We start from the raw sequence: 23,476 nt of genomic DNA on the forward strand, positions 1-23,476 counted from the left end.
CTCCCCTTTTGTGTTAGAGGGACTGTTTTAAGCAATGTGCACTCTAGTGTTTTGATTGCTGGTGTGTGATATGTTTGTGTGTGTGTGTGTCTGTGTGTTGGGTTGACTTTATAGAGAAACCACCTTGTGCTTTGAAAAAAATTCCTTTCAAATCTTATTTAATGCTTTAAATCCATATATCCTGTGAGAATCCACCTAGCTGCAATGATTAGAGAGATGACTTCTCTGTCCCTTAAATCAGGCATCACATAGACTCTTGTTGTGTCCAGGGAACGGAGGAATAGTGAGAAAGTGGGTAAGGACACGCCAGACAAAACCAAACAGCGAATGCCTAAAAAAGCAGCATCATCAGCCAACCTGCTGACCAGATCTCCGAGTCTAGAGGGGTGAGTGGGTTTACGTTCGTCTTTCATCATGGAGTGTTTCTTTTACAAACATGGACCGTTTCCAAACACTGTAATTAGCCTTGGGCTATTAGTAGGTCCTTTCTCTTGGCACTGCCTAGAAAAAATCATGATAGCTTCATGTTGCTCTGAAAGAAACAGACATGGATTATACAAATCCGGCTATTTTGTATGTTGTCAGCAAACTTATAGGCTATAATCATGTTCTTTAGCACTAAGCTCCTTGCTTTTTAAAATATTTGATGGCTGTTGTAGGGGAGCTGTTCAATAAACTATGGGGAAAATTCCGATAATGTGCACTCTTGAAAAAAATCTTTTCCTGAACTCTCACTGAGAATGTGGGGTTCTAATTATAACACTAAAAACTATTATGAAAATCAATTCTGTTTCCTTATTGTTCATGAATGAATTTATCAATCTATTATAATTATATGCTACATTTACTAGCAAATAATGAAAAAAATAAATAAACTAAATAAAACTGTGTTATTTCTGGATTAAACCCAATCAGAGTGTGTTAGAGAAAAGGAATTTGCTGAAGACCTGCAGGTTATAATATCCACTTTACTCATGAATTTGAAAAGATGCAAAGTTATAAAAAGTGAAATAAAATGTAGACAGTTCTTTCATAGTAAATTTCCTTCATCTTCTTTATCTCAGTGCAAGCAATAGTGCATGATTGTTGCAAATATTAAGATATCTTTGCCTTAAGCTTTTAAGCCTATTGGATTGTAACATGTGGTGACATGAAACAAGAAATTCCCACAGACTTTTAAAATGACATACAAGTCATGTTTGCGCAACTGAAAATTTCCATGGACCACTGACAATATTGCTCTTTTCTTCTTGTTTGGTTCTTTGTTTTAATAGCCGAGCTAAAGACCTCCTCTCCAACACAGGTAAAACATCTAAAACATCTCTTTCCTCACATTCTCACAAACACTGTAGTGAAATATTGTTGTGCTGTTTGCCTGTTTGAGTCCTGATCCAGTCCTGCTCATCTGCAATCATATCCACTCCAAACCTGCACACGTACAGTACACACACAAATGAACTGGAGTCAAAAATCAATTTGTGTGTGTGTGTGTAGGGAAAATACAAACCTCCCTCCTTACATTCCATTAGGTAAAAAAAATAGTGGTTGATGAAAAAAATAATAAAATAAAAAAAAAAGTTAAAGAACCGTTTCAACCCAGTCATTGTTCGTGCAATAGGCATACATATTTCTTTGACTGATATATCATACCCAAATGAATTTTCACAGCAGCGTTCCTTGGCAAATCAAACAAAGGAAACGCTTTATGATTTAAAAATACTGAGCAGACACAGTTCTTCACAAGCATTTAAATCTTAATGCTGCACTACAATGAAAACAATGAAATGAAAACTTATTTTACTTAGTTTTGTGTTAAACGTTCCAAATTCTTCAAGTCACAGGAATTACTCATATCTCATCTTTAGGAGTAAAAAGTTCTTGGCAGTGTTTAAAAAAATAAAAATGCTGAGTAGATTCATCTTGCTTTGAAAGCAACTCTACACAATACTTATGAGATATGATCAGGTTTTTCCACCCTAAAAGAAAAAAAAATCACAGTTGTGCCCTAGATCTCTAGTTGTTTCATTCCCATGGGGAAAGAAGTGTAGACATATATATGCATGTTTATACACACACACACACACACACACAGACACTTGCTGCAGCAGTAGACACAGGAAAGCCTGTTAGTGTTCTGTGCTCCGGCTGGAAGTTCACTCAGCGTGGTTAGTTGCATTACCACACGACTCTAAACTCTCTGACAGGAATGATGAATGTCTTTCTTCCTCTGCCACAAGAACTAGAAACTCATGGGAAATGTTTTTTCTCCTCACTATTTTTGAATACATCAGGTCATCTCAGCATGTCTGTTGCCTGAATCCTGAAATGAAAGTAGAATAAATAAAGAGCCAGTAAACCAGCAAACCAGGAAACTTTTTTTTTTTTTTTTTTTTTTTTTGGGACTCGGACTGGTGTATTTATTGGATTACTTATCAAATGCCTGTGACAACACTGACACTGGACCGTTTTTTCCAGATACACTGAGCACAGTTTAGGATTAAGGGTGCACTATTTGTAGTGATTCTCTACTTTTTTTTTTTTAACTGAAAATCCCTTTTAGGCTTGGATTAAGCTGGTAGAATTCTGGATGTCATGAATAGTACGAGAAAAACGCAAACTAACAACCCATGCGTCTCTTGGGATTATTTACAAAATCTCTTTTATATACTTCACTTCCTTGTTGCGCCCTGTGGTAAAGTGCCATGTATTCTGTTATACATCCAAACAGATTAGCATCATCAGTATGACTCAAAGCTAGCCGACTCTGCCAAGTGCAAGAGCGTTTTTTGGCTTTTCACTTTTTATTGTCATAACATTGCACTGGACACAGATGAGATTTCATGCCCTGGCTTCCTAAATGGGCCAATAAGCGTTGTGGTTGAAAACAAATTCTTCCTTTTCTGTCTGAATCGAGCTAGACAGTGTCATGGGGAAGTTGCTGGAGAAAAATCTGGGCCATGGTACATGGCTGAGATCAGGTGGCTGACAGATTGTGATCTACAGACTTATTCGTGTTTATCTGTGTATTTCTCCCTTTCAGGATCCCAGGGGTCGAGGAGAGGAACACAGGGTAGGTGTCTTTGTTCTGCAGTTCACAATTATACACAGATTTAGAAGCAGTATAGCTGGAAGCACCAGTGTAATGGTGTAATGGAAAGGCTAGGGAGGATGCAGCATCATGCTGTAGTGTAAACATTCATCAATAGCACAATGAAGGTTGCTGTATTTCTGTACATATTTAAATCAAAATGTCTGGGAATGTCACATTGCCACTATTAAGTGTTTAGAAAGGAAGTGCATGCAACTGTATGAGATGAATGCAGTGCTAAAACAAAACTGGATGACAAATAAACACGAGCAACAGGGGGACACACCTGGTTAACAGACATGATTTTGCAATCACATGGTGCACACAAGGAAGTATTTCTTCAAAATGTAACAAATGGGATAAACAAGGAACGGCCATTAGTACTCAGGAGTCTGAGCGTTAATCATCTCCTATCTGGAAAAGCTAGAAAAGAAGGTCTGCCAGTTTGACCAGCTCGTGTACATTTTGGCAGATGGTAGCTGATCAGACCAAGCTGGATTTTTAAGCAGATTAGTATCACAAAAATGCTGGTAAATCTTAATCTAAGACCTAGCAATCTAGCTAACATTTTGTTGCATGAATCAGTAGGCAAGTTTGATAAAGCTAGCTAAAATTAGGATAACTATTTCCAAAGCTGCTAGCAAGCTAACTAATATTAGGGTTGCAATGTAAATAAAACTATTAATCACATTTTCTAGCAAGTTAGATTTCCTAACATTAGGCTAATGTATATTGGTTTACTATTATATAATGTAAACCAAATTTGCTAGCAAGAGTAAGCTTCTGCCATTCTGTTTCCACATACAATTGAGTAGCCTGTGCCTTTAAAATATTTTATATACATGTATACATGTTATTGTATATTTCATACTCTTGTTTATGGTGTGTCTGAACCTCAGAATTCTCAGATAAACTGTTGTCTTGCTGGATTAGATACCATTTCATTTAAGCAATATCACACAAGCTAGAGTGACTGTTATACTGAATATCAGCATGGCTGTGATTCGGCCGAGTGCTTTGGGTAATCACAGTCATGCCCATATTCAGTATATCCACATGATTGCTAGTACAATATTGCTTTTATACAATGGTTCTATAAACAAGAAATGAATATGAGTTACAAACATTTCGGACACAGTAAAGCCAAATGTTTTACTTATTTTTCCCCTGGTAGTGGAAATAGATCCCACAGAAGCCACGCTCACTTTACAGCCCATCAGCCAGCTGGCTAGCTAGCTCACATTGATTTGTACATTCCTGTTAAAGGTGTTTCCAATGAAACTGCCTTCTTCCTTTTCATCTGATGAGCTTTTATATTTTAAGTTAAAAATTATTTTCATGAAAAATATATTGTTTGACACGTCTGATGATGATGTCGCTAACACTATTGTAGTGACAAACTATTGCTACAACTGGAATTTAATGTGGCAAACACAGATAAGAGGAGTGATACAAACAGTGAAGCGTCCCAGTGTGGTTATACTAAATACAAGCACTCTTGGAACGCCGCTTATCCAATCAAATTAGTGGACCGCAACTAACCATTATATAATACAATATAATAATATGATATAACCTTCATGTAAGAGTTTATGACTTATGCAGTATGTTACTATAGGGTGACTCATAAGGCCAGCATCATTGGGGGAAAAAACCCAGCAAAACAAAAGCTCAGATACATCATGATTTGTAAAAATATAAAAATATACTTTAATCATATAATGTTGACACCCTATTTTGTATCTGTATTATCTGTTGACACCCTATTCTGTATCTGTATTAGGGCTCAGAATATGATGATAATATCTATATTATGCCACAATAAACTTTTCTGACCTATTCCTTATAATGTCAGGACTTTCGTAACACTAACTGATTCCCCTTTTTTTTTTTTTACTTTAACAAGTAGTTGATTGGATGTTAAAATATATTTTGGTACAGTATGTTTCATTTCCTTGTAATTGCATTCAACATTAAATAAAAACATAATTGAAAACATAATTATTAACATAATTCTTATGTTTTCAACAATGCCAATGTAAGTTTCATGCTATGATATTCTTTCCATCTGATCCATGTCAGAATTTCATGTGACTATTCCCTGTTTAATTATATCCTAGGCCAGTCAATCAAAATGTTCATCCGTGGGCGGCCGATCACTATGTACATTCCTTCAAACATCCAGAACTATGAAGAACTTAAGATGGACCTTCCTTCTGAGAAGCTGGAATTGGATTGGGTGTATCCACTTTCAGTTATGGTCCAGGGCCATCTTCAGAATTTGCATGTTTATGAGAAATATCCATTACACTATAATCCAAATGAAATTCCTTGACCCACTTCTAGCTATGGATATCGAGGACGCGACTGTAGGGGGAACTTGTACATGCTTCCATCAGGGGAAGCAGTGTATTTTATAGCCTGTGTAGTAGTTCTTTACCACGTCACCAGACGAACGCAGCGCTATTACCGTAAACACACAGACTGTGTGCGATGGTGAGTATATAACATCAGCAACCTTGCACACACAAAGTATACAAAGATATACACATCTTGCTACAAGATGAAATGTTCTCTTTTTGTTCCACATGTTAAAATTAGATGTAATAATCCTTGTTTTTCTATTAAATTGAATCTTTAAAGGAAAATTTGTTATGTGTTTAATAATTCTGGTACTAATTTGTTGGTTGGTTCTGTATTTTCATTTTTCTTGTATGAAGTTAGCAGTTGTGTGCCACGCTGACATCACAGGGAGACACTGCTAATGCAGTTACAATGACTTTTAATAGGAGAACAATTTTCAACTATCTGCAACATGAGGGAAAACAACAAGAGCTTTTTTTTTTCCGTCAATCACCATTTTCCAGCAACGTTCAATGCCATAATAATGAGAAATCCAACACAGAAGTAGTGGAAACAGCAAACAGAGATTACAAACTCAAAGTTCCAGAATGCAATGTGTCTGTCTACAGCATATGACGCAGGTGCACAAAGTTACGGCAGAGACTTGGCTTGGCTAGTTAGCAATTAATAAGACAAGTATGATGCAATTGGCGGCAGTATTAGCATGAAAGCTGAAACCTTATCTGTTTGAGCAGAGTCTACAGATGAGAAGGTGAGAGAGCTGGACAAAGAACTAAAGCGCTGCTGCGTCAGTCTCTTTATGTAGAGACGAAGCAAGAGCAACTGTTAATCAAAGTGAAAATAGACCTACTTGTCGATGAAAGAATATAAACCAAAAAATTCAACTCAGTAATGAATCATGAAATAAATATTTTTACACAATTGAAGATCACACGTTAGATTATAAATTAATAATATTGGTATGCATGCCATTCAGGGTAGATTTTTCCTTTAAGTGTAGTTTTGTGTCGAATTTCTATTTTTGTTCTTTTTTTTTATCATTTGCCATCTCTGTCATCTCTCTTGCGCTGTAGTCTAGCAGTCCATCCAAACAAAGTGCTCATAGCATCCGGACAGACAGCAGGTGTGGATAAAGATGGCAAGGTAAGTCTGCAGTGACGTGGCTGAAACCGAATTGAACTGAACTGCAATGGATTATTTAATGTACTGGTTATTGCAGTATGCTTATTTTCTCCAGGCTCAGAACTCTGTATTCATCTGTGTATTCATATGTTTGCTCACCAGCCTTTACAGCCGTTTGTACACATCTGGGACTCCACTACACTGATGACCCTGCAGCAGATCGGTCTGGGCACGTTTGAGCGAGGTGTCGGATCTGTGGCCTTCTCAAGTGCAGTACGTATTGTGTAGCTGTCATAACATATAGCACAGTGAGATGATGGAAGTGAATATTTTTATTAATCTGTCAGGATATAATCATTGTTGAATGTTTTGGCACAGGATGCTGGGACATTTCTGTGTGTGATTGATGATTCCAATGAGCACATGCTGTCTGTCTGGGACTGGAACAAAAACACCAAAATTGTTGAAGTAAAGGTATGTACATGCCCATATAACATTCCCAATGTTCAGTTCTTTTTTTTTTTTTTTTTTTTGTATATTATGTTTACATTATCACCTTTCAGTTATTTCCAGTGAATGTGCTACGCCTCGTTAGGGAAAACGAAAGCACCCTCTTAGCTTTTATGTCAACAATTTTTATTTCAATCCTATTAAGGTCTTCAGTATGCTGCACTTTAAGTAATGAGTATTATTTTTGTAATATTGTGTTATCATTTATGTGACAGCTTTTTTTCATCTAATAATAAATTAGTTAAATATGTAGACAGCAGCTTTCAGCTTCTCTGTATCATTCCTGTCTCTATCTTTGGCATAGACATAGAAAAATGTCTTTCGACTACTTCTTCTTAGAAATTCTGACTTCCTCAAGAACTATTCCAGTGCAGGTACCATGGCAACAGTGTAAATATTTAAGCCGTGGTATTGAGTGACGGAGTATGGGGGTTTAAAGGAGTGGGTGTTCATTGAGCTAAATTTTCTTCATTGCTTTCTTTTTAGTAGTTACTGTTGGGATTGTGGGAGTATGCTCAGCAGAGTATAACCATTTGTCTTGATATCACAGCTCACTGAGTGAATTTCACAAGAAAGAAGAAATGATTTAATATCTCAGTGGAACCAGTGTGTACATACAAATCTGATAGCTTGTTTAACTTCTGGTTGAAGATCCGTTTCTGAAGCATGGCTGTAATTATGCAGCTATTCAGCTGTTCGCTCCAGAGAGGTTGTTAGTGGTGACTTGGACAGTTTAATTAGGCCTCCTTCCTGGATGCACAAGAAATCTACAGCCAGAACAAAATGGATTCTCTGGGAAAGAATCCGTTTGTGATTTCCCCAAGTGTATTCTTCATGCATGGCGGAGCAAGCACCCCCGTGTTTACTGTACGGAATATTTGTGCTGGTAATAAAAGATAATTGTACATAAGCACGTTGTGAGGTCATATGAGGGCAGACTGAAAGGTTGGTACTATTAAATTTTGCTGAAAAGCCACTTTTACAATGTCTCTGAGCAACAAGAATATGCGACAGTGTGATGTGTATTGCGTATTATAAAAAGTCAACAAAAAATTAATCAAAAGTTTTTAAGAGATGCGCTTCCATTTCAACCAATGTTTCAATTCACACCAGGGTCGTGAGAGACATAACTAATGCCTATAAAAATACCAAGCCCCTGTGATTTTTTTGTAAACATAAGTGAAGCTCCTTATAAAAACACTACCACTTTCTGTAAACGTATGTATTTTATTCATTCATTCATTTTCCGTCATCTTTTGGGTCGTGGTGGATCTAGAGCTTATCACAGGAACCCGAGAGCCTGTGACTAATCTAGAGCCAAACACAGAACAGGTGAACACAGTTGGGTAACAGACCAATGAAGGAACAGGGCGGAGACAGGACTAGAACAGAAACAAAGGCACAAGTCACAGTAAACAAAAGCACACGAAGAACCCAAAACAAACCACATGACACGAAATCACTGCTTGTTGTGCTGGTAAATGCTGTGCACAATGAGAGAGTGAATTCATAACAATGGGGAGCTATAATAAATACAACTCTACTTTTTGTTCCATGATGCTCTGTCTCATGTCACATTTTTACAGTAACATTGTTGTACATATGGGCCATTTTCTAGATAGAATTATATGATTAACCTGACAAGTTTTTTTAAAATGGAAATTTTTAAAATAAAACTATTGGCTATCACAATTATATGTCTGTATGTTGTAATGTGTGTACGGTGTGATTTCCAGAGCACTAATGAGGCTGTGTTTGCGGTGGAGTTCAACCCTTCAGACACCAATAACATCATCACTTGTGGGAAGTCTCATGTTTACTTCTGGACCCTGAGTGCTGGCACACTGACCAAGAAGCAGGGCATCTTTGGCGTGAGTGCTGTTACGTGTTGTATGTACTAGGTCAGTAATAAAACATTATGGGGCATGCTGTTACAGGAAAATAATCAATGGTGAAGTGATGCAATGCAGCCTGACACAAGCGAACAGCCACAACATTATTATTTTTCAATAACAGCATGTGTTGCACAGGTTTTATTCCTGTTATACCACAGCAATTTGCCGACGCTAACAATTTTTTTGGTGTGTGTTAAAGAATGACGTATGTTTTCACCGTTTAGTTGTTTAAGGCTGTGGACCAGCAAGATAGAGCCTGTTATCACTTGCATTTTAATGGCTATAAACAGTTACTCGCTCACCGGGCTCTCGTTTTTTCCCTCTTGAAGTTAATGAGACACAAAAATGCAACTTGCCGTGTTATTGAGAAATCGCAAAGCTCTGTGTGCTGCAGACTTTCCCACGAATGAACAGCTTTACCTCTGACTGGGATTAAACACTTACTCTAGAGACTTACATAAATGTTAAATAAACATCTTTTTCCAGAAAATGTCGCCATGTCAACAGTCAAAAACATTTTTAATTTGTTTATCTGGAGTGTCTGCCATAGACATCCTTGTGTACTATAGAAACAGTAACATATTAGAATGTGCACATTAATATAAACCTCTGATTTGACTTACGGCCAGAACTACTGCCCAAGCCCTGCTGTTATAAATAAATTTTTTAAAAAAACAGCAGGGTTGAATGTTTGAATCTGATTGGGCAGAAGCTGTGCTTTATTTTCGTATAACAGAACAGGTAGTTCTGGCTGTAACATGAACAGTATGTTTATATTAATGCGTTCATTCTAATAGGTTATTGTTTCTATAGTAACAGCTCATATACAGGAACTTGTATGGCAGACTCACCACATAAACTAGGGTGCTAATAATAAATGGTTGTTGTTTTACAAAGTAATTCTTATAATGTGAAGCTTGTTTGTCAGGAGACATTTGTTTAACGTTTATGGAAAAAGTCTCGATTGTAAGTGCTCTCAGTCTCAGTTACGCTTTCCCTTTTTCTTGGTAAAATGACAGGATGTGCTTTTTGCGTGTGTGTGTGTGTGTATGTGTGTGTGAGCAAGAGGGAGAGAGGAAGGCTGGTGAGGGAATGATATTGCGGCTATAGCATAAGTGAGAACAGGAGCTTGTCTCTTGGATGTTCCACAACAGTAAATGTAACTTGTATAAACTGTTGAAATGTGCAATGTGTCGTTCATTAATAAATTAAAATCAATAAAAAATAAATAAATAAATAATTTAGCATTGTAATCGTTGGCAACTTGTTGTGGTATAAGCGGAATGACATGCTGTTATATGAAAATAATGCATCACGCACCCCCGGCGTGCTTTTTTTTTGGTATAACAGCACAGTCTGTCGTGTGTTGTTTCTTACTTAATCAATATTTTCTGAGCAGCCAGAATCGAAAAATTCAACAGTGCTGTGGTATAATGAAAAATAATGTTAATACTGGATTTGAGATGATGACTTGCAGTATGCAGTATGTCTATAACTTTATTTGTGTTTTCTTTTTTGCTTACAGAAATATAAGAAGCCCAAGTTCATCATGTGTTTTGTGTTCAGTTTAACGGGGGATGTATTAACAGGTGATTCCGAAGGGAATATCCTTACATGGGGCAAATCAGCAGCTGACATCAAGACACTGGGCAAAGGTGCAAAAGGTATAAGTCTTTGTCATTGTATTTATCAACATTTTAACAGCAGCTCTCTCGGTAGCATTTCCAGCATTTTGGAATGAGTAGCGCTTATTGTCTCGTCAGTGACTTTGTGGAAAGGAAAATAGTAAGAAACAGACTGAAATATTGACACTAAAATCCATCATGTTTCATTATCGCTCGTTATAAAAGCAGCTAAAAGAACAGTATTGATGCACAAATGTCTCATTCTCTTTGGCGTGTGTGGACTCCTCTCTCTTTTTGCAGAGACATTTCAGATTATGAAGCAGACACGAGCGCATGAGGGCAGCGTCTTTACCCTGTGTGTCCTGCAGGGCGGCGCTCTGCTAAGCGGCGGTGGGAAAGACCGCAGGATCATCCGCTGGAGTGCAGATCTAGCACCTGAGAGGGAGTGTGAGGTGAACAGTGTGTGTGTGTGTGTGTGTTTCTGTGTCTTTTGGGTGGGAACTAAGAGAGAGAGAGAGTGAGACATAGAAACAGAGAGAGACCTTGACACTGACATTAAGAGTTGCTCTCATGATCTGTCCAGATTCCAGAGAAGTTTGGAGCGGTCCGTACCATTGCAGACGTGGATGGAGAGGAGTTGCTTGTTGGAACGACCCGAAACGCAATTCTCCGAGGCACATTTTCAGATGGGTTTGTGGCCATAGTGCAGGTGAGATGTATTGATCGGGTGGCCGCTTTTGCAAAAATTTTTTCCCTAAGGAAGCCATGTTGAGGAAGCGTGTAATAGATTTTTAGTACTGGCACAGTGCCCATCTGTATGTGGGAATGAGCACGAGTACATCCTCTCATCAGTCTATCCAGCCTTTCAACATTTTACACATCTATACTGTTAAGCCTAACCACTGCACCAACAGCTCTCAACAACATGAACTTCATTTTGAGTGTGTGTTTGTGTCATCATGAATTCAGGGCAGTTTAAGTGTCAGGATTGTGACATTTGAACTCACATTGGCTTGTTTGACTCATGTTGGACAGTCTGGATGTCTGCTCTTGTGATTTTTTCATGGGGAACACACTCCAGTATTTTTTCCAGTATTGCAAGAGATGTACACAGAGTTCTTTTTGACGATCAACTGCAATGTTCGGGGGCTTAGCTCACATGATTTTTGAGTCCTGCCAGTTTAAAGACCTCTGTTTCTGCATGGGAATAGCACTACTCTAAATGATCACACATTATTAATTTTTCCATTATATTGCATTACATTGTCCATTCATTCATTCTGTTAGCAATTTGTTGGATCCAGAGCAAATACCATGAACACTGGATGCAAGGTGGGAGCATTCACCCCCCTGATGGGAAGCAAGTCCAGTGAGAGGAAACTGGAGAACCCAGAAAAAACCCACATGACCACAGGAAGAACACACAAAGCTTTGCACAGACAGCTCAGGATCAAACCCAGGACCCTGGAGCTGTGAGGCTGCAGTGATACCTGCTGCGCCACCATGCTGCACATTACATTAAATAGCATTTACATAATATCACAAGAATGAGTCTTGAATAAGCACAAAATATAGAAATGTATAGTTATACACACTTCTGAGGAAACTGAATATCTCAACCTTATAAGTAGCACAACAGACACAAGAGCATTAGTGAGGTCAGGCACTGATGTTGGGTGAGGACGCCTGGTGTGCAGTCGGCATTCCAGTTCATCCCAGATGTGTTCAGTGGGGTTGAGGTCAGGGCTCTGTGCAGGCCAGTCGAGTTCCTCCACTCTAACCTTGGCAAACCATGTCTTCGTGGAGCTCACTTTGTGCACAGGGGCATTGTCATGCTGGAACAGGTTTGGGCCTCTTAGTTTCAGTGAAGCAAAACTCTAATGGTACAGCATACAAAGACATTCTATACAACTGTGTGCTTCCAACTTTGTAGCAACAGTTTGGGGAAGAACCACATATGGGTGAGATGGTCAGGTGTGCACAAACTTTTGGCCATATAGTATATTTTCCGCATGTAATAGACACCAGAGACAAGCTCCTTGTCCTGCCAGTCTCAAAAGAAGAGGAGTCATTGCATTACTGTATGCACGACTTGCTGACTTTAGTTTTTGGAGTGTCGTGACCATGAAGAGAGGATCTTGCATATAAGTTACTAGTTACTATAAGAGCATATAAGTATTAGTTACTTGACTCAGATCAATATGAGACATGCTTTCTAGTGGATAAAAGGCCAGATAGTAAATTAAAATGAAAACGTTCACCCATAAATATCCACCATAAAGTGCTTGTGGTTCTTCAAAATCTGCTGCTACCTCCAAGATACTTTATCAGGAGGTTTTCCCAGTATTCAAACCTGTAAGTCCTGTTCTAGAGACTACTGTGTCACTGCTGTAAGATGCGAGTAGGTCTGTTAGCAGTTAATGTGTTCATGGTTGCATTTTTACTCTGGCTACTTTAAGTGTCCTTTTAAGTGGCAGTTGAATTTTATTTCATTTTCCATGGTAAAGTTTACATTTGCAATAAATTGCTCTTTTGTTTCTCAGGGTCACGTAGATGAGATGTGGGGTCTGGCCACACACCCCTCTCAAAACATCTTTCTCACTTGCGGCAATGACAAACAAGTGTGTGTGTGGAACGCTGAAGAGCACAGCCTGGACTGGTGCACCACTCTAGAGGTAAAATAGCTAACGAACATGGCTACACACAGAACTCAGAACAAAGGTCTGTTACTTAGAAGTTTATCAACTTTCTGCACTGTTGCATTTTAGGAGTCAGGTCTGTGTGCTGATTTCTGTCCCAGCGGATCTGTTGTTTCTGTTGGACTGAGCACTGGAAGGTAAAGTGATATTTTGTTGAATGCACGTAAGACAGAGAATTCACATTCTCTGTCTTATAAGGCAATAGAAATCAAGAACACAGGACTATGGTTTCTTTGGTCAAAAAAGTAAATGGATACACCGGCTTTTACCTCACTGTTTTCTTACTGTTACTTGGAGCATATGTGGAAAAAGTAGCTAGCTTGCTAATGATACCCCTACATTCTATCCAAAATCACATCATGACTACATGTAATTGCTTGATTTTGAATTGTCAGTGAGTTAAATGTCAGAACTAGCATACTGATGATAGGTGTGACTTGATGGTATCACGTGACCAGTTAATCTACATGCTGAGGGGGCGAAACTGACACCAGTTAACTGCATGCAAAAAGGTGGAATGTGATTTTTTTTTTCTCTCACGCTTGACAGACAAACCAATGTGTCACCATTTTAATATCTGTCAGTATGTAGGATATCATATACTTCATAATCATTCGATTTTTCTTCTTATTTATTAAGTAATTTGTGTCCCTGTTTGGGCAGACAAGTTCACTGAATTTTTGATAGGGTTTTTTGTATACTGATCCTCATTTCTACAACAAAAAGGCATTTAATTATCAGTAAATATTTTTCTCTACAGATCTTTTGTAACAATTCTGTAAAGTAAACTTATACACTCATTGTGTATATGTTGGCTCATAAAGCCAAACATTTCTGCAGATTTCGGTTCAACCACTACATTATTTATGCTGATATCACAGAGCCTTCTCATCTACAGACATACACTAGGGGTTTTGTGATAAAATTCTGTTGTTGTTTTTTTCTCTCTGCCTGTAATGTGATTGTTAATAAATAGACATAAAATTATAACCAACACCATTATTCTCTCTCTTGTCTTTGATTCTCTTTTGTTGTGCTGCAGGTGGCTGGTGCTGGACCTGCAGACCCGAGAAGTGGTGTCTGATTTGACTGATGGAAACGAGCAGCTCTCTGTCATGAGATACTCACCAGGTCAGATCACACAGCGTAAACTCGGTGTCAGTGTTCCATCTCAGAGACGTAGCTGGTTATTTCCAAATTTGTATAAATAACAGAATCTGCTATCGTCTCTCTGGTGTAAGATGTAGTAAATCTAAGGATATTGTTGAGCCTGTTGAGTATCCATATAACACATTATTACTTTTAGCAGAAAGAAAGGCTAACAAACACAACATGACGTAATCACACAGTGATTTCATTACTGCTGTGTTTGACCTTGGAGTATGTCTTCTTTCTGCCTTTATTAAAAACATTGCTTTTTTTCTTCACAGATGGCAGCTTTTTGGCTGTTGGTTCCCATGACAACTTCATTTATATTTACAGCGTGACAGAGGGGGGTCGGCGCTACACACGCTTTGGAAAGTGCACGGTAAGCCAAGCATGCTGGAGCAGATGTGCCCACACTTGTAAGTCTTTTGTTGGGTTATAGTGTATTACCCATGTGCAATTTTCAGGGACATTGAGATCGTAACAGGTAATGTAAATAGTTTGTATAAGTTTGTATCTATTGTATAAACTATTCCACTCTCTTTGCTGTTTCAGGGTCATTCCAGTTTTATCACACATCTTGACTGGTCCAAAGATGGGAAGTATATCATGTCTAATTCGGGGGACTATGAAATCCTTTACTGTAAGTACCATAGGTTGGACATTTGTCTACAATCTCTGTCCATTTTGTGAACAAATTGTGAGATTTGGTCCTGCATGTCTCTCTTTATAATCATATTTTCATTTCTGACTCAGTGATTAATGATGAATGTGTATTTTTGTAGAGTAATGTCCATTTCTGCTCTGTTAAAGTTTGTCTTCAAAGCCTTTAACAGAAGAGTGTTGCTCATCTGCCAGAGGCACTCTTAGTGTCTGAGAGAGATGACGTAAAGGTTATCATGACTTTAGTTAGCAAACGTTAAACATCACATCTTGAGTCATTTTCCCTGACAGTAAAGAGACATCAGACCATCAGATTAAATGAGTACTCCAGAATATTTCAACCTAATCTTTATCTACTGCATCTGTAGATATATGTGTGATTACCATGAACAACTATTTAACATGTTTTTCTATACTGAGGGGAAAAAACTCACTTAAATGGAAGTCTATGGGTGTTGAATTCTTGAAGTAAATGTTTATGTGTAATATAATGTTTGTAGGATGCTTTTCTGAAGCCTTCAGTCAAAGGTATTTGTAAATTCAGGTTTGAATTATATAATTTATCTTTTTAGATGAGAGACTAAATTTTAGAGAGAAGAATTGGTGGTTATGAGTTATCATCCCAGTTGTGTGGATGTAATTGCACATGCTGATCATGATACTTTGTGGTCAAATGTAAGTAACCAGAATTGCGTTCTACTGTATTGCTCCAGTGCTTAAAGGTACATTATGTCAAGCTTAGTCTTTTTTTTTTTTTTCAAGATTAGGTCTCTGACAGTTAGGTGCGTTCGATATTTGAATGATTCCCGTCCATGTGCATGAAGCTCCGTCTCAGGTAGATTATAGATTATATTATAGATTATAGAGTGTCTATAAAATGACTGAGAGGAGACACACAAACACAAACAAGCATTCCGGACCGGAAGTCAGTTTTCCAGATGGGTATTCTCAGCCACTTGGAACACTTTTGCTAAGGCCACGGCTTAAGGCATTTTTTTTTTGTTAATGATGTTCATCATCTTCCAGGTTATTTGTACAAATATGGAATAAAAAAAATTGACAATTGCACCTTTAAGATGGGTAAAATTACATTAATCTCATCTTTCTATCTTGTCTTAAGGCTTTTATTTTTAGTGTCATGGTTGTATTTGCAAATTTGTGATCTATAGTTACATATTTTATTTTTTTCACTGAAGCAAGTCTAACAGCTGCCCTTAGACTTGCAAGGTAAGTGAGTTTAGAGGAAGCAAGTTATCTGTTCTTTGCTGTTTGGAGGAAAACATACTAAACTACATTGAATTCTCAATTCTGATTGGTCACAGAATTATTTCAATGCAATTTTTCTATATTAACAACCAACTCACAGTAACCTAAGACTAATAATAAACAGATTTAAAACTTGTTGTTATGTAACAAAGACAAGCGTATAGTCATTGATATGGTGAAGTTTTCTCTAAGGAGTTGCCTATTTAACACTGATGGGTGGAGTTTCAGGTGTCAGTGTTTTGTAAGAGTCAGTAAATTTTCCATCACTGGAGAGTTTTCAGGGCAGAGGACATTCCGGTTTCTTTGTAACATGACAGGCAGTGCTTTTTTTGTTGCATTAACTTCAAAAGAGAAAAAGAGAGGCTGGTGAGGGAACGACTTTTTATAGCTGCTGTAACATGTTAGTGGAACTGTTATGAAAAATTGTGATTGTAAGCAAATTGCTGTGGTATGAGAGGAATCACTTTGCGACATGCTGTTATTGGAAAATATTCAACTTTGAACAACTAATGGCATCACACCACCTCATTGTTAATTATTTTCCTATACCAGCAGGTATTTTATTCTTTACTTAACATGACAATTTAAAGTGACAGAGGTGTAGCTTAATTGACGATTAGGTAGCAAGCAATATAGTTGATTCATGTTATAGGTCAAAGTGCTTTTATGGTTGTTTTTGCTGTGCTGTGAGATTTTTCTTCAGCCTGAGACAGAGAAAGGGACTCAGAACAACTGCAGACAGACAAAGAAGAGTGTTACGTTTAAAATTAATTCACTCTTGTTTTGATTTGACTTTTGTGATTTGAATATGAATCATAAAAGCTGCTTTGTTATGGAAGGAATTTTTGGGGGGTTTTGGGGACTGATTTATTTTTGATTATACGGGAGTCCTTACAACAGTTTATTATTATTATGTTATAGTCCTTACATGTACACTTGTATAATCCCAGCACATGTATGCATGCTACACAAATATAACAGAGCTTGTTTTTCATACAGGGGACGTGGCTGGAGGCTGTAAACTGCTGCGAAATCGCTTTGAGAGTAAGGATCGTGAGTGGGCTTCCTACACATGCGTTTTGGGCTTCCATGTCATGGGTAAGAGAGACACACAAAAAGAAAATGCTTAATGTATGTTTCTGGTGATTTTCTTTGTTTGGATATTGAATACTTTGAATAGGTGCTGTATGTGTGATGTTGTGGTGTCATGTTTCCTGTAGGTGTGTGGCTGGAGGGTTCAGATGGAACAGACATCAACGCTCTGTGTCGCTCTAACAGTGAAACGCTGGTAGCAGTGGCTGATGATTTCTGCAAAGTTCATTTGTTCCAGTATCCATGCCCTAAACCGAAGGTTAGTACAAATTAAATAATGCAGCATAATATCTAGAAATCTTTTCTTTGCTGCCAGTGATGGACTGGAATTAAAGATGGCAAATGAGGTCTGGCACTGCAATCTGCTAAAGTTGCCAAATTGTCAGTCAGGCAGTGAACTTTGTGGGTCTCGAGGCAGTCTGTGTATCTTTATTAGACCAACATTTTCCTGGAAATCAGACCACATGTACTATAATTACAGTCTAGTCTAAATAGCTTCAACTTCAAAATAACATACTAAAGAAATAAGCCCTATCTATGTATTAGTAGTAATATTCATATAAATAAGAATTTGTCATATGTCTATTTTATGCCATTTCTTCTGATATTTCTTTTTCAGGCACCCAGCCATAGGTATGACGGTCATGGCAGTCATGTGACAAACGTACGCTTCACTCACAGTGACAGTCACCTCCTCTCACTGGGTGGGAAGGACACATGTATCCTCCAATGGCGAGTCAGGAGGGGCGGGGCTGGGGACAACAAGGACCATCCAACCTCTTCAGTTCCTCCCTCCTCTTCCGCTGGCTCTCTAGAACCAGGGAGCCAAATTGAGAAGGGGATAGAATGAACAGAAAGAAAGAAAACAGACACCGAAAAGAGAATATCAGGTTGCACAAACTAAGTATAATTCAGTTTGACCGTGCTGAAAATCTCATCAAGTTCTTGATCATGTGTCATGACCAACAAGGAGTGAAATGTTGGAGTTGCATGGAGTTTTCACCATGTTTACATGTTATACTATGCAAATTCTCTAGAGAGGTGGATCAAGACTTTCTATGTGTATTGTGATATTACAATGTCAGCAAAAGTTTTTGTTTGATTAATGTGGCTTTACGTGGCATCATCCCAAAAAAAATCATTCAAAAACAAGTGTCCCATTTATCATACTCATCATAGTACATGTTTACATTACTGAGCTCTTTCTCCTGTTAATTTCCTTTGCAGCTATGTGAAACGTGACTATGACTTACTAAATGTGTTTTTTGTCTTTACACTATTAAACATAAATCTTTCGTCTGTGTAATATTGACTACTTGAAATATAACAGTTGCATTTTGTCACTGGGTGGCACAGTGGTCCAGCAGGTAGCGTTGGTCGCCTCACGGCTCCAGGATCCCCAGTTCAAACTTAATCATGGGTTACTGGGTGTGGAATTGTGCAGGTTCTCCCCATGACCATGTGGGTTTCCTTCAGGTTCTCTGGCTTCCTCCTACATCCCAAAAATACATGCATGCAGTTGAATTGGCTTTGCTAAATTACCTGTGTGTGTGTATGTGTGTGAGAGAGGGAGAGAGAGAGAGGTCTGGCCTTCCATCCAGGGTGTATTTCAGCCTCACACACAGTGTTGCCAGGATAAAATGGTTAATGATTGAGTGAATGAATGAATTTTGTCACTGTACTCAAACACAAGTATGCAATCCTTAGTGTGATGCTTATCATAAAATTATGCAGAATGTTACATTATTGTTGTATTGTTAACTCTTAACAATTAGTTTGATTTCCTAAACTGTTGTTGATGCACCTAAGCAAAACTACCTATTTTATTTCAGGAGTGAAGGAATAATAATAATAATAATAATAATAATAATAATAATATGGTAAGAAGTTTAAACAGTTGCTAGTATTGATCTAATCAAATCAAGAATACAGATTTGGCTTGGACTGAATTAAACATTGTTTAATGTAAGCATGAAATAAGCCTTAATTTAAGTAGTTAATTTCATAATCATAAGTTCTAATGGAGTCACGACAGTATACATTTGTTTTACTTTCGCTTGCATCTAATAAACAAAAAATAATAAAGAGAACAGGAAACAGGGGCAGTTAACAAAGTAAAAGTCCTGCTCTTGCAACAGCATGAAGCATCATACAGTAGCTAACAGTTGGTCTGGATCATGTTTTGAGGCTATAAACAAGAAACCTGGGAAACAGGTTGGTTTGAGCAAATGAAAGGTGATACAGTAGGTTTTAATCGCAAACCAAACTGAAAAATAATTACGCGGAAATGCTGTTTATTGGAATTGTTTATAATTTTGGAGCTCCCTCTACTGCCTGTGAGGAGAATTACAATTAAAAAAAAAAAACATTGACAAGACTTCCCTTTTCGTCAAACCGACTTCACATTATTTAATAATTTATATTATTACAGGCTTGAAAATACTTTTAAACATAATAAAGAGCCCTTTAACCGATTTAAGCAACTTCAGTGTTATTAAAACAAAGTGTTTAAAGTATTTCAACAGCATACAGTATATTTCCTCAGGAAACCATCATGATGAGCTCAGAGAGGGGCAATGTGATTTGCACCCAGAAGGGGGCAGTATGCCACCAGGTTCACCTCTGGCTTAGATTGTCAAGAGTAAATGGCTATTGAAAAATAAATATGATATAAATATAGTAAGTGTAAGCTATTCAGCTGAATACATCAGAAATAATGGTTCTCAGTAATTATCCCACTAACTATAATAACTGGAAACCAGTGACTGCACGGCCACGCACAGCTCCAACAGGGTGGTGAAGTTCGCCGACGACGCAGTGGTAGTAGGCCTCATCACCAACAACGACGAGAAGGCCTGCTTAGAGGAAGTGGACATCCTCTCCACATGGTGTCAGAATAATAATCTCTCCCTGAATGTCACCAAGACTAAGGAGATGATTATTGACTATGAGAAGAAGCAGGTGAGGAACTACAGCCCCCTGTTGATCAACGGGGCCACGGTCAAGAGGGTGAGCAGCTTCAAGTACCTTGGGGTCCATCTCACAGAAGACCTCTTATGGACAACTCACACAAACAGTTTGGTGACAAGGGTGCACCAATGTATCTACCATCTACAACGTCTGGCCAGGTTCAGGGTCTCTCACAGGGTGCTGAAGGCTTTCTACACTGGGGCTGTGAGAGTCTTCTCACCAGGAGCATCACGACCTGGCTCGGAGGCACCGTGGCCAAGGACCAGAACATGCTGTCCAGAGTGGCGAGGGCAGAAGAGAAGGCCATCAGGACTTCTCTCCCCTGCATCACAAACATCTACAACCAGCGATGCAAGACCAGGACCAGGAGGATCGTAAAAGACTTTCACCACTCCGGAAACAGTATCTTCTCAGTGTTCCCATCAGGGAAGCGCTACCTGATCCTGATACTCAGGAGGAGTTTCTACCCTCTGGCAATCCGGCTACTGAATGAGGACACTTGAGAAGTCTGCATACTACTACCTCACACACAGACACACATACACAAATACACAAACAGTTTGCACTATGGACAAACAAAAACTCTTGCACTCTTTTGCACACTACATCCTCTAAAAGCTGCTAAGATTCCTCCAAGCTGCTAAACATATTTCACATATTTTTAAATATAACACCTATATTTTGTTTAATAGACTCTATTCTATTCTATTTTTATTTCTCTATTTTATTCATTATATTCGGCTTTTATTATAATCGGTTTTTCTATAAAAACCGAATATAATATATGTTATATTCTGTTTTATTATGTATCACTGTTGCACTGTGGGACGAGGCACTAAGGAAAAACATTTCACTGTATTAATACATCACATGTATGTAATGTATGTGACAAATAAAGAACTTGAACCTTGAACTAGTTTCTGCAGTAGATGACCTGCATTCTTGAAAGTGTACAAGTTGATTATTGCTGGATTTGCATTAGATTTTTTTTTTTTTTTTTTTTTTTTTTTTTACAAACAGTGCTGTTATTAAACAATGAAGAAACAAACAAAAAAACTGTTCTGTAAAACTTTTCTTGTTTTTTTGTTTCACAGTGTTTTCATAGTGAAATAAATAGTTTAATTCTAACAACATCGAAAGACTAGATTTGTGGTTTTTAAATAGGTCAGTTTAGTGGTGCAGCAGGTTGCATTGCTGTCTTACAGCTCCAGCTTCCATTCTGAGCTCAAGTTACTGTCTGTGCAGAGATTCCTGTGTTCCCCCGGGTTTCCTCTGGGTTCTCTGGTTTCCTCCCACTGTCCAAAAAACATACAGGTAGGCAGACTGCCTGTGCTAGATTGTGCCCAGGTATGAATGAGTGTGTTAATGTGTGTGCATGATGCCCTGTAATGGACAGAAGCATCAAAGCTGGTAGAGAGAGTGAACAATGCTTCTATTTATTTATTTATTTATTAATCCCTCATGAGAAAATTGAAGTGTTACACCAACATGATAGTAAGAATATAATGTCTGAGAGAGTAGATATGTAAATATACAGTAAAAAGGATGGTGATTGTGTCAGTATCAGTAGAGTTCAAATAGAATAGTAGTAACATATGTAGTGCAATGTAAATGGGTACATCAGATGTGCAAATGTGCACAATACAGTATTATGAAGAAGTATTCACATCCTGAAAATATTGATATCACTACGTTGTTTAACACAAACAACATGTGTATAATATTGAGGTATAATAATGTTTTAGACTGATTTAATTGCAACAGAAATCTGTTTACAAACGGAATACATGTTCCATGTAGCAAGAAGGGAAATAAGGAAAACAAAAATACACTCTATAAAGATTTATAAAAGAAATTGAAAAAAAAGTCATTTATAATAGCGTCATAAATTGAACAATTTAATTTTTTTTCTAAAGGTAGTTAGTGAGACAAAGGCTATTAAAAAGATTAAATTTGGGGACCAGTGTGAAAAATTAGCACTTATGTATACATCAGCCATAACATTAAAACCACCTGCCTAATATTGTGTAAGTCCCCCTTCTGCCGCAAAAAAAGCTCTGACCCATCAAGGCACGGACTCCTCAAGACCTCTGGACCGCACCAAGACGTTAGCAGAAGATCCTTCAAGTCCTAAGTTGTGAGGGGGTGCAACACCTTGAACTCTTTGTCATCTTCCTCAAACTATTCCTGAACAATTTTTGCAGTGCGGCAGGACGTATTAGCCTGCTAATGGCCACTGCCATTAGTGAACACTGTTTCCATGAAAGGGTGTAGTTGGTTGGCAACAATGTTTAGGTAGGTGGTATGTGTAAAAGTAACATCCACATGAATGCCAGGACCCAAGGTTTCCCAGCAGCACACTGCAGAACATCACACTGCCTCCGCCAGCTTGCCTTCTTCACACAGTGCATCCTGGTGCCATCTCTTCCCCAAGTGACACACACACACACACACACACACACACACACACACACTGTCCACATGATATAAAAGAAAACATGATTCATCAGACCAGGCCACCTTCTTCCACTGCTCCATGGTCCAGTTCTGATGCTCACGTGCCCATTGTAAGTGCTCTTGGGGGTAGACAGGAGTCAGCATGGGCACTCTGACCGGTCTGCAGCTACGCAGCCCCATATGCAGCAAGCTGTGATGCACTGTGTGTTCTGATACCTTTCTATCATAGCCAGCATTAACCTTTTCAGCAATTTGTGCTACAGTACATCTTCTGTGGGATCGAACTAGATGAGCTAACCTTCGCTCCTCACACACATCAATGAGCCTCGGGCGCTCATGACCCTGTCGCTGGTTCACTGGTTGTCCTTCCCTGGCCCACTTTTGGTAGGTACTAACCACTGCATATTGGGAACACCCCACAAGACCTGTTTTGGAGATGCTCTGACCCAGTTGTGTAGCCATCACAATTTGGCCCTTGTCAAAGTCGGTTAGGCTTGCCCATTTTTCCTGCTTTCAACACATCAACTTTGAGAACTGACTGTTCACTTGCTGCCTAATAATATAATATATCCCACCCCT

At 38.3% G+C, this 23,476-nt stretch overlaps 1 protein-coding gene across 5 annotated transcripts in view; it reads left to right on the top strand.

Annotated features, from left to right (window-relative positions):
* eml3 (EMAP like 3) overlaps nt 1-18,776 on the top strand; it is a 40,117-nt gene extending 21,341 nt beyond the window's left edge. For all 5 annotated transcript variants that reach the window (XM_026937249.3, XM_026937250.3, XM_026937251.3 and 2 more), the window contains 20 exons: nt 270-386; nt 1,275-1,303; nt 3,041-3,070; nt 5,209-5,329; nt 5,435-5,584; nt 6,526-6,595; nt 6,737-6,847; nt 6,953-7,048; nt 8,821-8,955; nt 10,505-10,643; nt 10,905-11,056; nt 11,188-11,313; nt 13,148-13,279; nt 13,373-13,440; nt 14,346-14,434; nt 14,734-14,831; nt 15,005-15,092; nt 17,378-17,476; nt 17,599-17,729; nt 18,090-18,776. In XM_026937249.3, coding sequence (XP_026793050.1) covers nt 270-386; nt 1,275-1,303; nt 3,041-3,070; nt 5,209-5,329; nt 5,435-5,584; nt 6,526-6,595; nt 6,737-6,847; nt 6,953-7,048; nt 8,821-8,955; nt 10,505-10,643; nt 10,905-11,056; nt 11,188-11,313; nt 13,148-13,279; nt 13,373-13,440; nt 14,346-14,434; nt 14,734-14,831; nt 15,005-15,092; nt 17,378-17,476; nt 17,599-17,729; nt 18,090-18,320 — 2,212 coding nt within the window. In that variant the 3' untranslated portion in view covers nt 18,321-18,776. The remainder of the gene's footprint in view (nt 1-269; nt 387-1,274; nt 1,304-3,040; nt 3,071-5,208; nt 5,330-5,434; nt 5,585-6,525; nt 6,596-6,736; nt 6,848-6,952; nt 7,049-8,820; nt 8,956-10,504; nt 10,644-10,904; nt 11,057-11,187; nt 11,314-13,147; nt 13,280-13,372; nt 13,441-14,345; nt 14,435-14,733; nt 14,832-15,004; nt 15,093-17,377; nt 17,477-17,598; nt 17,730-18,089) is intronic.
* The last annotated feature ends 4,700 nt before the right edge of the window (nt 18,777-23,476 follow it).

The sequence above is a fragment of the Pangasianodon hypophthalmus genome, chromosome 4 (assembly GCF_027358585.1).
Source record: "Pangasianodon hypophthalmus isolate fPanHyp1 chromosome 4, fPanHyp1.pri, whole genome shotgun sequence".
Classification (NCBI taxonomy): domain Eukaryota; kingdom Metazoa; phylum Chordata; class Actinopteri; order Siluriformes; family Pangasiidae; genus Pangasianodon; species Pangasianodon hypophthalmus.